Source organism: Papio anubis, chromosome 11 (genome assembly GCF_008728515.1).
Source record: "Papio anubis isolate 15944 chromosome 11, Panubis1.0, whole genome shotgun sequence".
NCBI classification, from domain to species: domain Eukaryota; kingdom Metazoa; phylum Chordata; class Mammalia; order Primates; family Cercopithecidae; genus Papio; species Papio anubis.
In genome coordinates this window covers 16,495,217-16,518,911 of record NC_044986.1, presented here as the reverse complement: position 1 = coordinate 16,518,911, position 23,695 = coordinate 16,495,217, and the positions used below count along the sequence as shown (strand labels likewise).

The 23,695-nt window shown below is 50.7% G+C and overlaps 1 protein-coding gene across 6 annotated transcripts in view; it reads right to left on the bottom strand.

The window, feature by feature from the left end:
• Positions 1 to 23,695, bottom strand: part of HSPA12A (heat shock protein family A (Hsp70) member 12A) — a 182,466-nt gene that overhangs the window by 54,461 nt on the left and 104,310 nt on the right. Inside the window, exon 1 of one of the 6 annotated variants that reach the window (XM_009215441.3) lies at positions 18,329 to 18,476. The exons of the other annotated variants lie outside the window; for them this stretch is intronic. Within the exon in view, the coding sequence (XP_009213705.2) occupies positions 18,329 to 18,368 (40 nt within the window). The 5' untranslated portion in view covers positions 18,369 to 18,476. Of the gene's footprint in view, positions 1 to 18,328; positions 18,477 to 23,695 lie in introns of those variants that run through there. 6 annotated transcript variants of the gene reach the window in all.

The following is a 23,695-nucleotide window of genomic DNA, read 5'->3' as shown; positions in this document are numbered from 1 at the left end:
GAGAACACACACTTTGGGCTCCGAGACCAGAAGGCCACCACCACTCTCTCCCCATGGGATCTTTTATTAAAACTTTAAAAAAACTTTTTTATTGTTTTAAATGTTTCTGATACATTATGTTTGTACCTATTTACGGGTGCCTGTGAAACACGGTTGCATGTGTAGAATGTACAATGACCAAGACAGGGCACTTAAGGGCTATGGGGTTTTCACCAAGATTCACGATCTTTTGAGTCTCCATCTCCTCATCTATAAGAGAAGACACCCTTCCCCATGGTGCCGGATTTTGTGACAGCCCCTCTATGAGCTTTGTCCCAATATGCCTGGCCAGTCTGGAAGGCTCCCCACCAAAGGGTTAACAGGGGCTGCCTCTGGGTGTGGGGTCCTGGCTGTTTCCTCCTTTCTTGCTTTGGATAATATTTCCTATAGTGAACACGCAAGTCTTCTGTCATGGGAACCAAAGATGTCTCAGGTTTTACCCCCAACCTCCCCAGGACAGTGTGGGGCAGAGGAGACAAGTGAGTGACGCTGGCTTTCTCCTATCCCTTCCTGTGGCCTCACTGGGTGCCCTGCAGCCCAAAGCCCGAGACTCCAACTGCTCCCAGCCATAGCACTGGTCCTGCTCCAGGTCTTTGCCTGCTCCTCAGTCTCCTCAATCAGGATCGCCAGCCTCTATCAGCTCCCAGTGACCAGCTGGCCCCCAGACCCTCAAGGCCAACTCTCTGCCTGGCAAATCTCCCAGCGACACCATGGTGCAGGCTCTTTTTCTCAGCTCCGATCCCCAGAGTAAGAACCAGAAGCCCTGGAGGTTTTCAGAGCTGCCCAGAGCCTCACAGTGAGGAATAGCAGAGCTGAGACTCGAACCCAAGAGCTGTTCCCACAATACCACTTTGCTTTACACGGAAAATACAGCGCAGGGATCCCGCCTGGAAGGGGCTCTCAAACTGCCCCATCCTGCCAGCCTCCTCCAGGGCCCAGGAGCTCCACTTGATGGGAATTGCTTCTGGCTTCAACACTTAATTCCCCAAATGTCCCCTGCCTGAAGTGAGCCAGCCTGTGTTGAGAAAGAAGTCCTGCCACCCTGTAGGGTGGGGAGCACTCTGCTAGGGTCCCAGGCCTCGAGCTGGGCCCCCATGGACCCAGCTCCACCTCTGAGCTTCCATCGTTAACATCAGGTCAGCGTCCCGGTGTTGTTCAGTCGCCAGACTTGAAAACAAGCCTGAAGCTGGCATGGCAGTGTGCAAGGGAAGACTGTGTGGCCCCCAACAGGCTCGGGGCCCTGAGAGAAGGGGAAGGCAGGCAGGGGAGAGGCACCGGGAATTGTATGCATATTCACAGATAGAAAGGGTTCACAAATTCTCTCCAAGGAAGACACCAGTTACGAGTATAGGACTGGGGAGAGATATAAGGACCTAGGAGCTTTGCTGGGAAAAGGAGTGGGGGTGGCGGAGGGGGACACCATCTTGGGACACAAAACCCAGAACTACTCCCAGCAAGTCACAGGGTGAGAGGGATATCTAACTGCTAGGGTGACTGTATTTTTGGCTTCTGTGTTTATGTTTTGCAGTTTATTTCTGCCTCATCACTAATACTTCATTAGAAAGTGGCTCATCCTTCCCCCACCCTCTGCCCACACTCTAATATTTTTGGGAGGAAATCTTAAAAAGACCCCAGCTGCACTCAGCATGTTTACTTGCTATCTTAAGGCCTGCCTCTACCGGAATAGGACTCCCTTTTCAGAATGCAACTCAGTTAGGAAGTCAAGTTTTTTATCTGAATACTCATTCAACATACAAGGTATATATATATATATAAAACAGGCCAAGTAGGACAAAGTGAATTCTGACATTCCCATGGTTCCCTCCTACCCAATCCCATCCTGCTGGCTGGTCTTCCCTCCCAAGAGCTTCAGGCTCCGTCCCCCGGTATGTGGTACTTTGTGATCTCACCACTGACTATTTATCAAAGGCCCAAGGAGCGTGGTGTTGGGGCAGAATCTGTGCCTGTGATCAGCCATGACTTTGTGGGTTCAAGTTTGAATAAACTGCAAGGACCCCAAAGGAAGACCTACCAGAAGCTTCTAACATCTCTCAGCCTATTCCTTCCTCTGTCTCTGGTCTCCCTCCTCCATCTCAGCTGCTCACTCTACCTCTCTCCCCACGCATGCATACACATTCAGAGTTATATATGCACATTCCCAGCAGCCTCCCCTGAGACAGGCCTGGCAGGACCCCACCAGCCCCAGCAATAAAAGGTCCTTGCTGGGTCTCTGATATCACCACCTACCACCCCCCTTGTGAGTGCTCCCCAAAGGGTTGGTGTCCTTGGGTAGACCATCCCCAATTTCCCACATGTCATTCTAGGGGTGCCTGTCAAACCACCAGGCCCAAGTTGGGGGCTGCCCCTCAACGTTCCTATCTTTAGCCCCTGCCCGTCCCCAATATCCCATCCAGACAGCCAGTCTTGGCTTGCTCCAATGAACGGCATGGCCCTACTGCCACCAGGTGTGCTCTCGGGCTCACTGTCACTTTCTAGGTTTCTGTTTATTCATCTGGAAAATGAAGTTGGCTCACAGAACCCGGAGAGCTCCCACACCTCCACCCTCCAACCTTAACTATTTCTCACTCTGACAATCTAAGTCACACTAACGAACGTGCCGACGATGGATGAAGACCCCAGACTGCACAGCAACACCTCCCTCAGATCTCTACAATTCAGTGGTTCCAAGACACTTATGTTTTCTAAGAAGTAAAATCTGCCCCCGTCAAAAAACTGTGGATCTAACAAAGTGTTATCCCATTTTGATTTTGCCAAGAACAGACATTAAAACTTCTATTAAACCATCATCTGCTACTACATTCAATTCACAAAAGAAAGAAAACTACGACTATATCAGTTACCTATTGTAATCCAAAATATTTTTAACTCCAAAATTTAGTGGGTTAAAATAACAACAATTTGCACAGAAATCCACAATTTGGGCTTTTCTCACCTGGGGTCAATTCATGCAGCTAAAGTCATCTCAAGGTTCAACTGGCATTAGATGGGCCAAGACAGGCTCACTCATCTCCATGTTCACCTAGACTGTCGGTCAGGGGCCTCAGTTCCCCTCTAGGTGGTCTCTCCAGCAGGACAACCTGGACTTCCTAAATAGCAAAGGACAAGTGAGCAAGCTCTAACACACTGACAGGCATTTTCAAGCCTCTGCTGGCTTCCTGTTTGCCAAGGTCCTATCAGCCAAAACAAATCACATAGCTGCGCCCTGAGTCCAGGTAGGAGGAGATGACACAAGGGTGTGAGTACAGGCGTCCCCAGCTGATGATGATTTGACTTATGATTACTTAACTTCATGATGGTGCAGAGGTGATACACATTCAGTAGAAACCATACTTTGAGGAGCGAAACAACTATTTTGTTTTTCACTTTCAGTAAGTAGTCAATAAATTACGAGATACTTTATTATAAAATAGGCTCTGTGTTAGATGATTTTGTCCAAGTGTAGGCTAATGTAAGTGGAGTTTTTTTGTTTTTTTTGGGAAAGAGTCTTGCTATGTCACCCAGGCTGGAGTGCAATGGTGCAATCTTGGCTCACTGCAACCTTGGCCTCCTGGGTTTAAATGATTCTCCCACCTTAGCCTCCTGAATAGCTGGGATTACAGGTGCACACCACCATGCCTGACTAATTTTTTTTTTTTTTTTTTTTTTTTTTGAGATGGAGTCTCACTCTGTTGCCACTGTACCCAGCTAATTTTTCTATTTTTAGTAGAGATGGGGTTTCACCATGTTGGCCAAGCTGGTCTCAAACTCCTGACCTCATGATCTGCCCGCCTCAGCCTCCCAAAGTGTTGGGATTACAGGCGTGAGCCACTGCGCCTGGCCAATTTTTGTATTTTTAGTAGAAACAGGATTTCACCATGTTGGCCAGGCTGGTCTTAAACTCCTAACCTTGTGACCCACCTACATGGGCCTCCCAAAGTGCTGGGATTACAGGTGTGAGCCACTACGCCCAGCCTTGTAAGTGTTCTGAGCATATTTAAGGTAGGCTAGGCTATGATGATCAGTAGGTTAGGTGGATTAAACGCATTTTCCACTTAATGGTATTCTTAACTTACAATGGGTTTATCAGGATGTAACTCCATCATAAGTCAAGGAGCATCTGTACCTGGAGATGTGATTTATTGTAGGTTATTAATTCAATAAGCTACCACAAGGACATAATGTCAGAAATTCTTTTTCAGATAGAAAAATTTAACTTTGTGCAAACCTAGTACACAGTCACCTGGGTAACTTCCTCAGTGACGAATGTAGGCTTCAAGCATCAGAAGCCATCATGAACTAGCCCAAAGTGGGGCATTTGGGAAACACAGCACTGATTACTGCATTCTTTCAAACTGAGCCAGAGGTGGCCTCAGAATCCTTCTTAACACAGCTCTCTACATAGCTTCTTCCCTATTGGTCAGCAATGTAGACACAATTCAAGTCTACGTGCCATTGCTTATCTAAGGGTTTTCTTTTAAAAGAGGACACTGAAGAAATAATGTTTAACCCAAAGGAATGTGGCACCAAATCAAGTCTGCATGAGTGAAAGACTCCCTGATGGTGGAACTCCAGGCTCTGTGACCAGGGGGAGGTGTGGGGAGCCTTCCAGAGTCCTCAAACCACCCCCTCCAGGGGCCCATCTTAATGCTTCTTTCAGACAATGAGCCTCCCGGGGCAAGGGCCCTCACACACCCCTGCAGGTAGCCTATGGCAAGGCGAGACATGGGACCCTCATTTTAGGCCAAACCTCACTAGTCCTGGCTCTCTGGGTGCCTCACACAAACATGGGTTGCATCTCAGCTCTCATTTCTAGTGGGTTCTCAGCCTCTCTCTGGCAGCACTGCCCCACCCAAGAACTGACAAAGGGCCACCCTGCAGGCTCCATCTCTCCCTGCTCCAGAGTCCATGAGGAGCACGCTGGGAAGGTCACAGGAACCCACCCCCAATCCCTGGCTGGTAACAACCCCAGGGTACAGGCTGGGATACTGTCACTGGGTGGGTCCTGAAAGTCCCTCCCTATGGGGCATGGTCCAGGCCTTGAGATCCCCCACCATCGGAGGTGGGACCCTCTGCAAACCAGAGGATCCTGAATGACAAAATCCTCCCAAGTTGGAAATACTCTGCACTGACACAGTGGTTACATGACTACAGTTGATCTTTGAACAGCATGAGGGTTAGAGGCACCCACCCCCTGCACAGTTAAAAGTCCACATGTAACTTTTGACTTCCCCAAAACTTAACTACAAATAGCCTATTGTTGACCGGAAGCCTTAATGATAACATAAACAGTCAATTAACACATTAGTTTATGCATTCATGAAATACCTAAATTCTTGATTTTTTCAATATTTCTAGGCTATGCAGTAAATTGTCACAAATCTCCAAAAAATGAATAAGTGGACCTGTGCAATTCAAGGCCATGTTGTTCAAGGGTCAACTGTATCTACATTTGTCAAAACGCATGGAACTGTACACCCAAAAAGTGTGAGTCTTACCTTAAGTAACTTAGACCTCAACAGACTAAACTTTATCAAAATCTCCCAGCAAGGAACCCCACCTACTTAGCCAGCTCCACTCCGCAGTATTGACCTTTCTGAGTACCTCCTGTGTGCCCTGTGGGTGTTTTAAATAATAAAGATGGCCAGGCATAGTGGCTCACGCCTGTAATCCCAGCACTTTGGGAGGCCGAAGCAGGTAGATCGCTTGAGGCCAGGAGTTTGAGACCTGTCTGGCCAACATGGCGAAATCCCATCTCTACTAAAAATACAAAAATTAGCCAGGCATGGCAGTGGGCACCTATAATCCCAGCTACTTGAGAGGGTGAGGCAGGAGAATAGCTTGAACCCTGGAGGTGGAGGTTGCAGTGAGCTGAGATGGTGCCACTGCACTCCAGCCTGGGTGACAGAGCGGGACTCCATCTCAAAATAATAATAATAATAATAAAGATGATGCCTAACATTGCACACATTTTGTGTGGAGGACAAATTCATTATATATATGACCTTATCTAATTCTCAGACCCAACCTGTGAAGTGCTGTGACCCATACTGTTCTTTTTTTTTTTTTTTTTTTTTTGAGACAGAGTTTCTCCATGTTGGTCAGGCTGGTCTCAAACTCCCGACCTCAGGTGATCCACCTGTCTTGGCCTCCCAAAGTGCTGGGATTACAGGTATGAGCCACCGCGCCCAGCCTGACCCATACTTTTGAGATAAGGTCACAGGGATCCAGAGAGGTTGAATACCTTGGTGAGGTCAAGGCCAGGTGTGGGAGCCTGGACCCAAACCAGGACTTTCTAACTGAGCTAAGCCCGCTTCACTCCACCAAGTGCCCATCCAACACTAGCTCCCAGGCATGGGGTGTTGAGTGCTATTTTATACTTAACTGAGGCCCAGAGAGGCTATTTGACTTGGCTGAGGCCACTCGGCTAGTAAGAGGTGGCACCAGGATTTGAACCAAGTATTGTCTTATTCCAAAGCCCACTCTATCCTACTGCCCACAAAGGAGGCCTGGGGTCCCTCACACCCCATTCCATCTGCTGGGCTCTCTTCTCAGGGACTGCCTGGCTCTGGGTGACTTCCTTCCCCAGCTGTACCCACCCCCAACCTGTTCTAGCAGCTTTGCTGGCCAAGACTACCAGAGGCTGACGCTAAAGGACGGACAGTCAAAAATATCTTCGAAAGCATCTCGCCATAGCTGGTCTGACACAGACAGACTGAGGCTGTGGGATAAGGGCCTTTCAAGGGCCTCTGTACAGCCCAGGAACCTGGCTATGAAGCAACCGGGCCCTCCTGGCTTTCCCAGGCCAGGTCAAACATGGCTCCCACCCTCCCAACGTTTCCTGGGGGAGAAGCCAAGGAGCTGGGGCAGGGAGGAATCAGTGTGCTCCCAGGTGTGGGCCAGCTTCTCTGAGCAGCCTGTTCCCACGGTCTGTTCCAGGGTTCTGCTGCGTGGGCCCTTGTGGACTCAGCCAATGGTACATCCTCCACAGCTGGCCACTTGGCCTCCCTTGGAGGTTCCTGGAGTTGGTCCTTGTGCTTAGGCAGAACTGGCCCCTGACCATGTTAGTTGCCCATCTTTCTGGGCCTTGGCTCTTGGCAGAATGCCTGTTTTAAAAGGGATTTTGCTTGCGGGTAAGTAAACCTTCTCTGGCTAGAGGAAGCCAAAAAGGTACCTTTACAGTGAGGATCCAGGGATGGTGTCCAGAACTTAAACCAGCTGCCAGGTCTAGGAGGGGAAAATGAAGCAAATGACTCAGATGAATGATGCATCCCTTCTGCTGCTCTCTAACTGCCAGCCTCAGGGAAACCACCACCAGACCTGATGACCGTGGTCCCTTCAAATGGGGCCAGAGGCCATGTGGACTGACTACAGCCCATCACACAGCAGAAGAACACGCCAAGGGTCTGGGCATTATTCTCACGCGAGCAACCCAGTGGTCAGTTACCCCATGCAGCATGAAACACTTATATGGGAGAAAGTAATTTTCTCCAAGAAAGAACAAAAGAGCAAAACTTCTAACAGGTAGTCTCTTTCTTCTCCATGCATGTACAGCCCGAATCTAGACATTCTGTACTGCACAGGGCTTACTCCAGATACCCGCACTGTTAACTATTTGTGGGAGACAATTACTCTGACCACCAGATGTTGTGCCCCCCTAACTCCCCCTCTCTCAGCAAGGTAACCCTTCTTCTGGCCAGGGCTGGCTGTTTCTGGGTCAAGTCCTGATCATACCTGAACCTTGGGGCCTCCTCTGGGAATCTGGACTTGGAAAAGAAAGAAAAACAGATAGACATCAGACTTCTTGTGTACCAGAACTTCTCATTTCAACATGGGGGGTCATTGTGGGGGACCACATTTGCCTTAAAGATGGGAAGTACCTAAAGTGGTCCTGCAGAGAGGAGGGGTGGGTGACATGCAGAGCAAAGCAGAAGTAAGAGACAGGGCCAGGGGTGGTGGCTTATGCCTGTAATCCCAGCACTTTGGGAGGCCAAGGTAGGCAGATCATTTGAGGTCAGGAGTTCGAGACCAGCCTGCCCAACATGGTGAAACCCCGTCTCTACTAAAAATGCAAAATTAGCTGGCCGTGGTGGTGCATGCCTGTAATTGCAGCTACTCCAGAGGCTGAGGCAGGAGAATCATTTGATCCTGAGAAGAGGAGGCTGCAGCAGTGAGCCAAGATTGCCCCACTGTACTCCAGCCTAGGTGACAGAGCGAGACTCCGTCTCAAAATAAAATAAAATAAAAATAAAAAAAGAAAGAGACAGAGGGAAAGAAAACTGCCATGTTCCCAACACTTTTCCCTCCTAGACCTGGCAGCAGGTTTAAGATCCAGGAACCATCCCTGGACCCTCACTGTAAAGTTACCTTTTTGGCTTCCTCTAGCCAGAGAAGGTTTACTTGCCTGCAACCAAAATCCCTAATTAAAAACCTTTCAAAACAGACATTCTGCCAAAAGCCAAGGCACAAAAAGATGGGCAACCACCCCTGTCAAGTGAGGGAACACACAAGAAACTAGAAAAGAAAAGCTGGGCCTGCGGTTCCACCACTGCAGAGGGTTTTATTCACAGCAATTGGACTTGGCACTTCATTCCTTTGAGTTAAGCATTCTTCAAATACTTTTTAAAAATGTAACTCCTGCCGGGAGGGACAAGTCATGAATTTGTTAATGGCAAAGAGGTTTGGATCCTTGTGCCTTCTCTGAGTGACTGGGAGTGGCTGGCGGGACTGCTGGAAGATTCTGCAGCCATTGCAGAGTTCAGCTGGAAAGCGTGCAGAGGGAGTCGGCAGACCTGGATTCTGATCCTGGCTTTGCCAAGTGTCCTGGGGCAGTCTCTTCCCCTCCCTGACCTCAGTTTCCCCATCTGTAAAATGAGAGAGTAGACCCAGGGCCCAGCCCAGACATTAGACAACCTGGTCCTATTTATCTGTGGATGTATTCATGAGCTCTGTTTTCTAACTGCTGGCCCAGGGAAACCACCACCCGAACTGATGACCATCGTCCCTTCAAATGGGACCAGTAGCCACGTGGACTGACTACAAGCAGTTGTTTTCTGAAACTTTCATCTCTCCTTTGGGAACAGACTCCTGCCTGATGGTTGTGCTGTAAACAGTTTCTTATCCCAGCCAGCGGAGATGGCCACTAAGGGACAATGACAAAAGGAAAGAAAAGGAAGGAAGTGGCCAGAGGAATTTAGCCTTCAGCCCAAGGAAACCTGGGAGACAGGCAAAGAGAGGCCACCCTGAGGCCTCAGAGGCAGCAGGCTGAGCCCAAATACCTACAGCTTCCCTGTTCCAAACAGAACCAGCCGCCTGAGTACAGGAAACACTGTTCCTTGTCACAGAGAAACCAAGATGACCATGAGGTCTGATTTACAAAATATAGGAAGCCCCAAGGGACATCATTTAATTGTCAGTTTATAGGAGGCAAAGGGCACTGGCATAATCCATTCCCCTCTGAGATCTTGGGTGCTAAGCGGGTCCGTGAAACAGGAGCTCCATCCTACAGAACTTCCTCCTGGTGTCTCTACTTTCTGACATTAAAATTCTGAACATAACTGACAAACTACCCAATAAGTATGCAAACATCTGGGAAGCAAAGCAGTCTCAAAAATTCAAATGACTGAATAGGAAGTGACTGTAGGCTCTTCCTATTGGCTGTTATTTGAGGCTTCACCCCATATCAGAGCAAATATTTTTTAAACGAACACTCATCCCACATCAAATATAAATACAGACAGTCCTCAACTTAGGATGATTCAACTTACGATATTTTCAACGTTTTTATAGGTTAACAGGGACGTAAGCCTACTGTAAGTCAAGGAGCAGCTGTTCAAGCATTTCTGCTATAAGGGCGCATATTTTCCTACAAATCTTCACATTCTACAAAACCATACACTAAAAATAACAGGATTCATGAGGAAAACAAGGTCAGTGTACATCACTCCACACCCGTGGAACCTTGCTACAGGAAACTTTCCAAAAACAATAACGGGGCACTCACTTCTTAGGGGGCCATTCTCATCAAAATGCAAAACCCAGCAGGGCACACACCTATAATCCAAAATTATCAAAATGCTCAATCAAAATTCTCATCAAAATGCAAAACCCAGTGGTTCACACCTATAATCCCAGCACTTTGGGAAACCAAGACAGGCGGATCACTTGAAGTCAGGAGTTCGAGACCAGCCTGGCCAACATGGTGAAACCCTGTCTCTACTAAAAATACAAAAATTAGCTGGGCATGATGGCATGTACCTGTAGTCCCAGCTACTTGGGAAGCTGAGGCACAAGAATTGCTTGAATCCAGGTGGTAGAGGCTGCAGTGAGCCGAGATTGTGCCAGTACACTCCAGCCTGGGCAATAGAGTAAGACTCTGTCTAAAAAAAAAAAGCAAAACCCATCCAGGGTGTCACCCACACACCCACACCCATCATTTTGTTATAGGGACAACATCTTCACAGCTCCTTCATCTGCCCCCTCAGCTGCCCACAGAGCTTCAGGGCATGGAACAATACTAAAACAGCCCTGACTTACACTAAAGGAAGTTGCATCTACAGATTTTCAGCTTTTTTTTTTTTTTTTAACTTTTTTCATGTATTAGCCTTTAATCATGAAAAAAGTGCATCCTGGGCCGGGAATGGTGGCTCACGCCTGTAATCCCAGCACTTTGGGAGGCCAAGGTGGGTGGATCACGAGGTCAGGAGATCGAGACCATCCTGGCTAGCACGGTGAAACCCCGTCTCTACTAAAAATACAAAAAATTAGCCAGGCATGGTGGCGGGAGCCTATAGTCCCAGCTACTCAGGAGGCTGAGGCAGGAGAATGGCATAAACCCGGGAGGTGGAGCTTGCAGTGAGCCGAGATCGAGTCACTGCACTCCAGCCTGGGCGACAGAGCAATATTCCGTCTCAAAATAAAAAATAAAATAAAATAAAATAATTAAAAGAAAAAAGTACATCCTGATTTATCAAAGTGCAAACATACTGGGAAAAATTGAGAATGTGCCAACACAACTTTTCTGAATACCATCATTCTTCATTTATCACTTGTAGAAACACATGTTCTAGCACAAAAAACAAATAATTGTGTCAGACAATCATTGGGCACTTGCAGAAAGTCTTAAGAAATGAGATCTAACCTACAAGTTGTTTTAAAGCATAATATAGTTTTCCGAAGTTTGTAGTTTTAATATTTTTGCCAAGCCAACTCTGTTAGATTAAAAATAACCACACATTATTTGCAGGTCCTCTCACTAAGAGGTGGAGGCAATTTCTCCATCCCTTCTATCTGAGCTGGCTTCAAGACTTGCTGTGACCACCAGGATACAGCAGAAGTTTTTTATTTTATAGGACTTTCCAGGAAGGCCTCAAAAGGCCTTGCAGCTTCCCCTCTCATCCTCTTGCTGCCCTGATGCTACCACATAAAGAAGCCTGAACTTGCCTCTTGGAGGATAAAAGACCATGTGGAGAACGAAGCCCAGGCGACAGCCAGCACCAACCCCCAGACCTGTGAGTGAGGTCATCTTGGACTACCCAGACTAGTTGAGCCATCAGTGTTGCAGTCACATGAGTGACCACAGGGAAGACCAGCAAAACAACCACCCAACAGAGACCTGCCCAGAGAATCATAAGCACATAAAATGACTATTGTTGCCAGGCACAGTGGCTCATGCCTGTAATCTCAGCACTTTGGGAGGCTGAGGCAGGAGGGCTGCTTGAGCTCAGGAGTTTGAGACCAGCCTGGGCAACATAGTGAGACCTTGTCCCTATTAAAAAAAAAAAAAGAAAAAAAAGAAAAAACCCAGGCATGGAGGTGTGCTTTTAGTCCCAGCTACCCACAAAGCTGAGGTGGGAGGATCATTTCAACCCAGGAAGCAGAGGTTATACGAACCAAGATCACGCTACTACTCTCCTGCCTGGGTCACATAGGAAGACCTTGTCTTAAAATAATTTTTTTTAAAAGACTATTGTTTTAACCCATTAAACTTTGGGGTGGTTTGTTACATAGAAAAAGCAAATATAATGTAACATTTTATAGACATTTCAGTAATTTGTTTAATGCATTGATTGTTTTCTCTGCTTGGGAGCCAATAAACCTTTTTATTCAGATCTCAATGAGTCATGGGCCCCTCAGAAGGGGCTAAACCAGCCCTGGAAGTAACAGTGTCTCCAAGCACCCTACTGAGATTGAATAGATGTCAAGGGTTGATCCACAATCCAAACTCCAGGGAGGCAACATGCAGCAGATGCACGAGGAACCTGACCTAATGTACGACACGGAGGAGGAACCATTTCCAAACTTCAGACAGCTCCTGAGGGCGACAGAAGACTCTCCAGCACCCCCAAACCTAGGCAAGACTCCAATCTTTCTGGCTATGAGAGGCTAGATAATAGCCCCCTGGAACCGATGAATATGTTATCTCCCATGGGAAAACGGAGTCTGCAGATGTGATTAAATTAAGGATCTTCAGATGGTGAAACGATTATGCAAGTAGGACTTATTAGAGGTCCTCATACAAGGGTCCTTAGTAAGGGAATAGGAGGAGGATGGGAAGAGTCAGAGAAGGGATGTGGCAATGGAAGCAGGGGTTGGAGTGATGGGCTTGGAAGATGGAGGAAGGGACCACGAGCCAAGGAATGGTGGTCACTTTGAGAAGTTTGAAAAGGCAGTGAAATGGATTCTTCCCTAGAGTCTCCAGAAGGAATACAGTTCTGCCAATACCTTAGTTTTAGCCCAGGGAGACCCATTTTGGACTTATTCCTGACTTCCAGAAATGTAAGACAATAAATTTGTATGGTTTTCAGCCATTAAATTTGTGGTAAGTTTTACAACAGCAATAGGAAACAAATGTACTGGATAATTCCTTCTGCCTATAAGAATGTAACTTGGACAGTTATTCACAATAACAATAACAGCCAATAATAATTGTTCATATTAATTCAATGTCTACTTCATGCCCGGCTCTACTCTAAGTGCTTTTCATGTAAAAACTCATTTAATCCTCATAAAGACCATATGAAGAAGAGACTGTTATAATCCATCCTTTACAGATGAGAAAAACTGAGCCTTTATGGGATTAAGTAACTTGCCAGGGTCACAGAGCAGGTCAATGACACAGCACAGATTTGAAACCAGGCAGTCTGGCCCCAGATCTCACATTTAACCGCTACACTTCCCAAATCAAGCTAACAATGATAATAAAATGACTGGAAGTTACTGACAGCCCTCTATGTACCAGGCTCACACCTAAGCTCTTTACAAATACTCTCTCATTTCATTCTCCCAGCACCCCAGTGGAGCAGGGATTATTAATCGTCCTTGTCTACAGCAGAAGAAACAGATGCAGCAATGTTAAACCCAGATGTTACAAGCATCTGAGTCCAAAGCCCAGGTTTAACTGCACACCCTACTGCCTCCCTCGTCCCTCTTGAGGCCCAGATGGCTGAGAAGACACAGACAAGGAACGCGACCACATAATTAACCTTCCAAACTGAGATGCTTAGAAGGTGAAAGATATCACTATTACTAATTTCACTAGGACAAGAGGAATAAACTAGAACTATTTCAGCAATCCAGGACATATGGCCACCCTAAAAATAAGAGGACTAAAATCAAGGCACAAACTCTGCAGATCAGGATTGCCCGGAAGGAGTGCCATGGAGCAGCTGCCAGCCCCACAGGACATCTGCGGCTGCCAGGTCACAGTCAAGGCTGGAAGAAGAGGGGTGGTCCTGGCAGAGCTCAGAGCAGCATCTGCAAAGCTGCAGCCTGGGAGTCATTTGCAGTAACAGGAACGCAGCAAGGATCTGCAGGGCCCGCTTCAGTGGGGCGGGTTTCAATTCTGAGCACTGTCTGCGCTTCCTTGGTGTCTCCTTGCTGGCCCTGCTCTCTCTTGGGGATGCCCGGGCCCGGGGGTGCCCGCAGTGGCAGGCGCTCACTCATTCCCTGCCACATGCTGCTCATTCATTAAAAGCCCCTGATTCCTCCCTGCTGTTCTAATTATGCACAGCAGTAATAAAGATGCTTTCTCCCTTACCAAAGAGGCCTATTTATATGAGAAGAGAGCATTTCGCCCCCACAAGATTGAGTTGTCACTCCAGGCCTTGTTGGAATCAAAGCAGCTTCTCTTCTGAGATTGTCCAAGCCCTGCCTGACTCCCCTCCAGCTTGGCCCACTCCTGAGCATCCACATTACCAAGAGTGCCACTGCAGAATGGGCAAGATGTAGACGCCATTGCCCTCTGCTGTGTTCCCTCATGTCTTGCTGACTGGTACTCAACAAAAAGTAAGACATTTATTGAACACCTACTAGTGTCCTTAGTAACAATATGGAAATGAAACACATAGTCCATGCCTTTCTTGTGAGAAAGGGAATTGAGAGAAACAGCACAAGGTTTTAGGCTCCATGGCTGACTCATATCCCAACTCCAGCATTCACTGGTTGGGCAAGTTAGTAAGTTTCTCAAAGCCCCTAATTGACTTATCAGCAAAATGGGGTAATAATACCAGCCTCATAGGGTTGCTGGAGGAGTCAATGAGATACAGGCATAAGGCTGGCACATCATAAGGGCTCAACAAACACTAGTTGGAATTACCAACCATTAAGTACCAAAAGCTTTGGGACCACACAGGCAGATCTCATCCCGATGGATGAGCCCAGGAAGGCTTCCTGAGAGGTGATACCTTAACTGAGTTTTGAAGGATGAGTAGGAGTTTGCTAAACAAAGAGAGGATGTCCCAAGCAGGGAGAACTGCATGTGTTGAGGGCCAAAGGCGATCACAGGGCTCTGGGAAACACAAGACACTGTGTGGGGACACACACAGAGGGCATGTGGGGACCACCAAGGCTGCAGACACAGACACTGCAGCAGGTGTTGACAGGGAAGTGGATCCCACGGCCAGAACCCTAACTGGCAATGCCCAGAGCATCACCTTGACCTTTGCTTTATTCCTTTGGGGGCTATAACCAGCGCCCTGTCACTGCCATATACAACTTGGTGGCTGTAGGAAGCAGGGCAGCCACTCTCTATTAGCTGCAGGCCTACTCAACACAAGTTGCTGAGGGCCTATGACATGTCAGGCACATGCCAGGAGAGGCTGTTCAGCTTGACCACCTGGGGCCTGCATCCCATGGCCTAGGTCCTTACCTTTACTCCGCCCTCTTCCAGCTGTGCGCTGCCAGGACTGTCAGCTTTTTCCTCTGTGAAATGGGGATAATGGGGTGCCCCTCATAGTCATTCATTCAACAATAAATATGGGTCAGGGCTAAATGATATAACTCAATATTCCCAGGTTTCAGCATACACTAAGTCCTCAATAAATGTCAATGTTTAAAATGTTTATTTTTATTAAGATGAACCTCCAGGATGGCATCTCCAAAGCCCAATGCCAGGCCTCGAGAGATACCCTCAGCCCAGGCAAAACTGCCTGCCCACATCCCTCTCCTCGAGCCCCTGCCCTGCAAAAAATGACTTGGTTTCCACTCCCCAGGCCTAGCCCTGACTTGGTCACCATAGGAGCTATCCCTGTCGGAACCACTCTGTCCACTCCCAATTCATCTCACCATTATAGGGCTCCATGTGTCAACCCACTCAGGTCAACGGGGAGCGGGCAGGATCATCTCAAATTTTGCTGTCCAACACCCAGACCCTCAAGTGTGGCCCTTCAGATTTTGTAAATTAAGTAATTTAAACATCTTATTAAGAAAATTTGCAAACATACACAAAGTAAGCAGAATAGTAACGAACCGCCACTCCCCATCACCCAACTACCACATTTTGCCATTCTTGTTTCATTGGCACACACCTCTGCCCACTCCCCACCCCACCCCAACTGCACTTGTTGGAGACGATTTCATGGCCAGTCTTTCTGACACCACCCCCCAACACCACCTACCCACCACCAAACCCTTCCCCAACCCAGGACTCCCACTGCTCACAAATCCCAACAGTGTGATATCTGTGGCATTCATTCTTTTGCACCGAAAGCATTCTGGAAATCCTTCCCAGGAAGCACAACCATTTTTATGTCCTTAATAGAGTGGTAACCACTGCGCATGTGCATAACGGCTGTATGCACAGGTTGGTGCCCCGGAATCAGTTGGCCTGGGTCCCAATCAACACTTCCCAGATGTGTGACCTTGGATAGGTCACTTAAACTGTATTCAGATTTCCCACCCTGGAAGGGGAGAATGCTGGTAACAGGTTTGTTGTGAAGCTTTAAAACAATAAAATAATGAATGCTGTTTTCCCAGCAATGACGAAACCTTAGAAATAGGTGTGGGGGTGGGGGGCAAGCCAACTCTGCTCCTATGCAATACTATTCACATCCTCCATTTTACAGATAAAGGGAGAGGTGCCCAGAGGCACGGTGAGCAGTCAGGGACAGCTCGCTCATCAGGTCGGTCTCTGTCCTAAGTCCATGCACCTGGAATTCTCACTGGCCACCTTGAACTGGAGATGACTGGAAGTGAAGAAACAAATACTCCAGAACAGACCCAGAGGAGCGGTGGCAGGTGGCCCAGCACACCAGGTATGGGTGCCCCCATCCTGGACGGAACTTCTCCCAGCACTGTGTGTGTGTGTGTGTGGTAGGATAGGGGTGCTGCATTTGATTCACAAGACAAAACAGTGTTGGGAAAGGTGTGGGGAGTGGGTACACATTCCTGCCCACTTCTGATTTGACAAATCCTATGCCCAACCTTGCATTTGATATCATCACCCACTCTCTCCCAGCATGAGACGCAAGAAACTGGCTCACTAATTCTCAGGGGTTAGCAATTCAACGCCCCTACTTATCGTCCTAAAAAAAATTTTTATTTTCTGACTTAAAGGAAAAAAAGTAGAAAAAAAAAAAGAGTCAATCCAGTTGCTGAGTGACAGTCAGACAAAGACAGCTGCCAGTCCATTGCCTGCGTTTGCCAGCTGAGGAAGAGTACAGGCGGGGGCAGACTGGGTGTATGTTTGGGGACCTGGGCTCTCCGCTGCCTCTCCCTGGAGTGAGCCCTGTCAGGATCCCCCACCCCCCATCCTGCACTCCCCCACCACTGCAGTGCCGCGTGGGGAGGCACCTCCCTGATCCGCAGGAACAATGGGCTGGGGTGGGGGCAGGTGCGGCTTGGAGTGCAGCAGAGGGTGGGGGCCGCGGCCCCAACAGCAAGACAGGGAACGCGGCGCAGATGGTGGCTGTGCTGCCACTGGACTCAGTTTCTCCAGCTTTTGGGGCTCCGCAGAGCCGAGCGCTCGTTTGGTGGCTGAATCTCCCTTGCGTCCGGGCATTTTAATTTCATCCTCGCAGGCGGCTTGCCTGTCGCTCCCGGGAAAGCTGCCTGGGCCGCGCTCCTCTCCCCGGCGGCCGCTCGGGCCAAGGCCCTGCAGGTCAGGGACGCGCGGCGCCTCCATGCGCCCAACTTTCCCCACTTGGGACCCACAGGAAAACAGGAATCCTGGCCAGTCGGGCCCTCCGTAGGAGAAGCCTTGATTTACAGCCCTGGGCTCCGAAACCTGCTCCTCCTCTTCCCGCAACCCCATTCCCCGTCCTCTCCGGCTCCCCCACCCTTCGGAGCCCTAATCACGCTCCCCAAAGAAAGCGGCCCTAGCACATCTGCAAAATGCGAGCGTCTGTCCTCCACACTGGGTGCCTCCTCCTGCCCCCCGCAAGGAGGGGGCCATCGAACCCCCGCCGCTTCACCCTTCCCCAGCCCAGTGAGTCCCTGGGGATGGGCGGGGAGGTGGGTGAGAAGCCCTTCGGCCGCAGCTGCAGCCCCCACTCCTGGCGCGAGCGTCCGGCCGGGGTGGGATAGGGCGAGGGAACAGGTCCAAATTTCCGATTTCCCCAAGGCTCCCACTCCTGCCTCGCTGAGTCACGAAAATTAGCCGCTGGGGTCACCCGGCCACCCGGCGGCCGGCCCTTTACCCGCCCAGCGCCGGCCTCCGCAGCCCATCGCGCGGGGGCTGCACACGCGGGGCGGTCCTCAGCCGCACGCGCGACCGGCCCCGCAGGAGGCGCCACCCGAGGCAGGGACCTACCAGGCGCCCCAGCGGGGGCTGCGGTCCCCGCCGCGGAGTCCGCACCCTGGCGGGGCGCAGAACACGTGACCCACGGGCCGCCTCCGGTCCCCCGGCCCCCTGCCCCGCCGCTGCTGACCCCGGCCCCGCCCGCCAGAACTGGATGCAGCGCGGGCGTCCCCACTTTTCCACGGCGCGCGACGGGGTGCGGGGCGCAGGGCCGAGCGCGCCCCCACCCTCCCTGCCCCGCCAGCCGCGGCCGCAGGACCCGCAGCCTGCGCTCACCTCGGGGCCCGTCGCTGCCGCCGGCCTCCTTGTCCGCCATGGTCGCGCAGCCCCGGCCCGCGAGGGGAGCCTCCGGCGCAGCGCCCGTGCCCGTGAGGGTCTCTGTCCGCGTCCGCGGCGGCGCTCGGGCCGTGTCTGAGCCGCCGGGCAGCGGGAGCGCTGCTCTGACGCGGCTGCCGCCGCAGCCACGGCTCCTCCCCGGGCCCCGCCCCGGCCCGCCCCGGCCCGCCCCGCGCCCCTCCCCTCCGAGCTCCGGCCGGCCGGCCGAGAAAGGTCGGGGGAGGCGGGCGCGGGGAACTGCCCGTCCCGGAGCTGCGCTCCCCGCCCACCCAGAGAGGCCCACCGGGGCCGCCTCTCCTCTCCCGGCTTCGGGACCAAGCTGTCGCCCCGCAATCAGCCGCGGCGGGGGTGGTGGCGCGCCCGGGGCTGCGCGGCGGGAGCTGATTTCAGGCCCTCGGGGCCCCGCGGCGCGTCCGCTCTTTGGAAGGCACCGAATGGCCAGGCCTGGAGCCCTTCAGCAAACCCAGCGCGCCCGGCGCTCTCCCGAGGACGCCCGCGCCAGTCCCCACCGGCTTCTGTCTGTCCCCCAGGGTCCCAAGGGAGCGGCCCAGGACCGGCGCAAAGGCGGGCTGGGTGGACCCCGGCGCGGGTAGGACCCAGGCTGCAGACCAAGGACCTGCGCGGGGGCCGAGCCCGGGGCACCGCCTCCAGGCCGCCTGCGGGACTCCATGGCAACTCCGGACCCAGGGAGGTGCTTGCCGCGGAGGCTGAGTCGCGCCTTCCATATATGGGATCTCGCTGGGCCCTCCTTAGAAGTCTGAGAATAACGATATTAATAATGCAAGGCTTCAGTGGCGAATGATTCATACTCCCTGTCCCCGGCTCCTCCACACACACGCGCTGCTGGCACCTGTTTGGGCCTGGCCAGGACCCCCTGGGTCCGCGGTGCCACCACCGTGTCTTGGCAAACGAGGGCAGTAATAGGAATCCAAGGAGCACCGTCTCTGGGTCCTTTCCGGGTGCCTGGCACTGTGCTACCTGCCTGGTGCTTTACCTCTATCTCCTTTCTTCCCCATAACTAGCATTTTGCAGATATGGAAACAGGATCGGCAGGGTTACAATATCGCACCCAGCAGGTGAGTCGCGGAGCTGGGATTCCCACCTGGCTGTAACCACCAGCATCCCTCATTTCCAGAAATGGGTGGCATTTCCCAAAGATCACCTAGGGGAGGCTTCATCGTACAACCCCGTTATGGATGACAGAATGGGCAGAGAGCTGCTGCCAAAGCCTGGAGACCAGGTGATGGTTGAGTGACAAGTTCAAAACACCAAACTTGTCTTATGTCTGCCTGCATTAAAAATCTCAAATGTACAGTTCCTGGTTGTGTATGAAACCACAGTCAAGTTACTTAACCTATCTGAGCCTCAATATTCTCATCTGTGAAATGGGTGTAACAGGAGAACCCACTTCATAAAACTGAAGATTAGATGATACTATGCATGAACATGCTTAGCTTGGGATCTAGCACATGGTAAAAATCATTAAGTCACTAATGGCCCCAGAAAGCCCTCCCTGCCTGTGTGCCTGCCACAGCCTGCCCACAGCTCCCCCACCCTCCTGTCTCACCCCTTCAGTCCAGGCTTTGTGATCTCGTCTGCCCCCACCCTGCTCCAGCTCCAGCCGCTCTGATTCTTCAATCCCTCTCACCCACCCCTGCTTCTCTTATGCTGGTATTTCAAAGACATGAAAATGTGCTTGATGCCTGGATCACCCGTCCCCTCATCTCACCACCACCAGCAACCTGAGAACCACTTCTCCTCCTCAGCATGAACTGCCCAACTCCAGGAAGGCTTCCCGGCATACCCGTGCTGGCCAGGGGGCCCCTCCTCAGTGTCCTCAAGGCACTCGTTCCTCCCCATCAGACCAGGGCATCAGGACATTGGCCTTGGCAGCCTGTCAGAAGCAGCAGAAACCCGCAGCCCCTGCGCATCTGCCTCCTGCTGCGGAAAGGCCTTGGGCATCACCTGCCCTTACAGGACTTCCAGCCACAGTGACATGAGGGTGCGTGAGAAGGATGTGAGGTGACATGCAGGCCCCAGTGCTGGGGGCAGAGAGCAGAACATTTTTGATTTGCAGGGGAGCATGAAAGGCAGCGCACACTCTGCCTGGGATTTGCCCTCACGGTCTTCATGCTCATCACGCTAATTACGACGCGCCCTGCTGAGCACACGATCCGGCCCGCCAGCGAAGGGCTGTTGTGGTCTCACCTAGCTCTCATGGTGGCCCTTGCGGTTTTGCAGGAGAGGAAAGGGAAGCATTCAAAGGCTGAGGCACCTGTTCAGGCAAGCTCTGGCCATCAGCAGCAAGGCTGGGGTTCAAGGCCCAGCACGCCACATCAAGGAAGGGTTCCCACCTTCCTCCCTGGAGTCTTCTTCCCCAACAGCAGCCAGAGTGAAAGCATGTCATTCTCCTGCTACAAGGTCCTACACAAATTGGCCTCCTGATGCCTCAGTGACCTCAGCTCCTTCCACTCTCCCGTTTCCCCAAAAGCTCCACCTCGCGGGGGTGGGGGGCTCACTCCCCAGGACACATTCTTCAAGAGAATCAATCACGTGGCTTGCTCCTCCCAGAACACTCTATCTAAAACTACTGCCCGCCCCCACTGGGAAGAGAGTCCCAGGAGAGCAAGATCGTGGACTGTGTTGCCAGCTCTGTATCTCTGTGTCTAGAACAGCACCTGGCACATGGCAGGCACTTAATAAATCCTTGATGCTGGGCCGGCTGAATCAGTAAGTGAAGCGGGAACACAGCCCAGCACACAGACATTCTGCCGATCCCCGGGGTTCATGCCTTTCCACAGCCCCAGCTGTCTCAGGGCACGCCCAGACTCGTGGGAGGTTGCTCTGTACCAAGTTCCCTCAAGCTCTCCTCCAAAGACTCCTCCTCACAGTGCTCTCTGTGGGTACACTGCAGCGCCCTCTATACCATCTCTTCTCCACCCTCCACACCCTCCACAGGCTGTGGACTGTGGTAGCAGGTGGAGAGAATATTACACATCTCGGTTGGATACGCAAGTCCTAAAATGTGGTCCAGCCCAGAGCCACGTCACCACCTTCTAGTTCCCTTCCTGCTGGTCACTCCAGCTTCAAGGGCCTGCCCTCAGGTCCCCAAAGAGCCAGTGCCTCCACTGGAAGCTTGTTCTCCACTAGTTTTGCCAGGTAACCAACCCTATCTCTTCCTACAGGCCTCAGCGTGGATGGCACTTCCTCCAGGACACCACCCAGCCCTCCAAGATCACATGAGGCCCCTCCTCGCTTCTCTGTGCCCAGCCCCCCATGTGCTCCTATCTTAGCACTTATCACAACAACTCTGAGGCCAGTAATATTGTTAACCCCATTGTATAGATGATCAAACTGATATACAGAAAGGTCGCTGAGCTCAGAAGCTGCAGTGCTGAGACTAAACCTCTGAGACAAGAACTCAGGTCTCTCCAGCTTCAGGTCACCCACCTCCCCCTCTAGCTGCCAGCTTTCCAAAGCGGGGCCAGCCATGTCCACATTTGGAGCCCCCAGACCCTAGGACGGTGCCTGGCCCAGAGAGCAAAACACTGATGGAAAACAGCGCCCTCAGCTTCAGGCCTTTCTTACCCTCTCTGGGATCCCGTTCACTCACGGCCCCACAGACATTTCCCTGCCAACAGACTCCCTCTCTGCTCTTCAGCCCCCAAACAAACCCCCACCACATCCATTCATGCAAGTAGAAGTCAGAGTCCAAAGGCAGGCCCAGCTAACCGCACCAGACTGCCAGGGCACCCTGTCCAATAACTGCCAACTGTGGAAAGGGCTGGACATGCTGCACAGTGTGGGTAGGGGAGGCAGCTGAATCCTCTGGCTCCCAGCTCAGAAGAAACTGAGGATAATTGTTGATGGACCAGACGCTAAGGGGAGTGAGTCCCGGGGTATGCATCAGGACAAGGAATGAGAAAAGAACAACAGGAGGAAGCAGACAGAGAACATAGGGTCAGCTAGACCAGGGTTCAAGTGGGCTCAGCTGCTCTCTGTCCACCTCAGGGGACCTGGGACATGTCCCCTGGGTCTGTTTCTTCACCTATAAAAAGGGCCCAGTAATGATAGGTAACATAATTATGGGAGATAATATATGTAAAACATTCCATTTAGAGTCGGCCTATATATGCCACAGTGAATATGACTTATTTAATTTATATATTTGGACCACAAAAATGCCATTTCCTTGTATATTATAAATTACAGAATGGATCTACACAAGACTTTCTTGGCTGATAAAGACACACAGAAGATATAAGTAGCTTTTTCCATTGTAATTTTTTTTCTTTTTAATGTTTTTGTTAAGCTTAAGAAACACTGATATGAGTTCGAATGTGAACTTTGACATAGGACACTGCCCGTCAAAGCTGCTTTGGACTTTAGGATATGCCACCAGAACCCTGTCCATGAACTGAATATCATAAAAGTGACTAATTTATAACAGGACCAAGATTCAAATTTGCTAAAGCAACATAAAAACTTGCAGAGAAAACCTGGGCAAATGTCAGCCTCCTTGACCTCCAACTGTCAGTGCATTTTAGAAAGCCAAGCTTACAGCTGAATCATGGTGGCCAGTGTATACATCCTCCCTGGTCTTCCAGCCCATCTGGTGTGAATCAGCCTCTCCATTAACATTCCAGAACAACCTTCACATGTACAATGGGAGCTGCTGTGCAACTCTTTCAGGGAAAAATTCAAGGGCCAGAGGAAATTATTGCTCCGAATATCACCATCACTCAGGACTGCAATGTAAACTTTAGAAATGCCTTCTCAGGTAATGGAAGGTTATCCAAATATTTTCCATAAGTATTTCAAATAGCAAAGGCTCGTCTATGGTGAGTCTCGCAGCCGCATTCTCAGAACTGCTCAAACCCTGGCCCTGCAGAGCTGCTGGTTCATTAATAAGACGGGACATTCCGGAAGCCACATCTCAAGGAGGACAATGCAAAGTGAGACAAAGGTTCAGAGAAGAGAAACTGGCATGATCACGTGGCCAGGAGAGTTTTCACAAGGGCTGCAACTCACCAGACACAATGAGAGCCAAGGGTTTCATGTTATAGAGAAAAACGACTTTCCCCTTCTCCAGTCCACAGCCCAGTGCCTGGCTTGCAGTAGGTACTCAGTAAATGTTTGTGGATGGAATGAATAAACGGCCCAGTAAATAAATAATGGAGGTCGGGCACGGTGGCTCATGCCTGTAATTGCAGCACTTTGGGAGGCCGAGATGGGCAGATCACTTGAGGTCAGGAGTTTGAGACCAGCTAGTCAACATGGTGAAACCCTGTCTCTACTAAAAATACA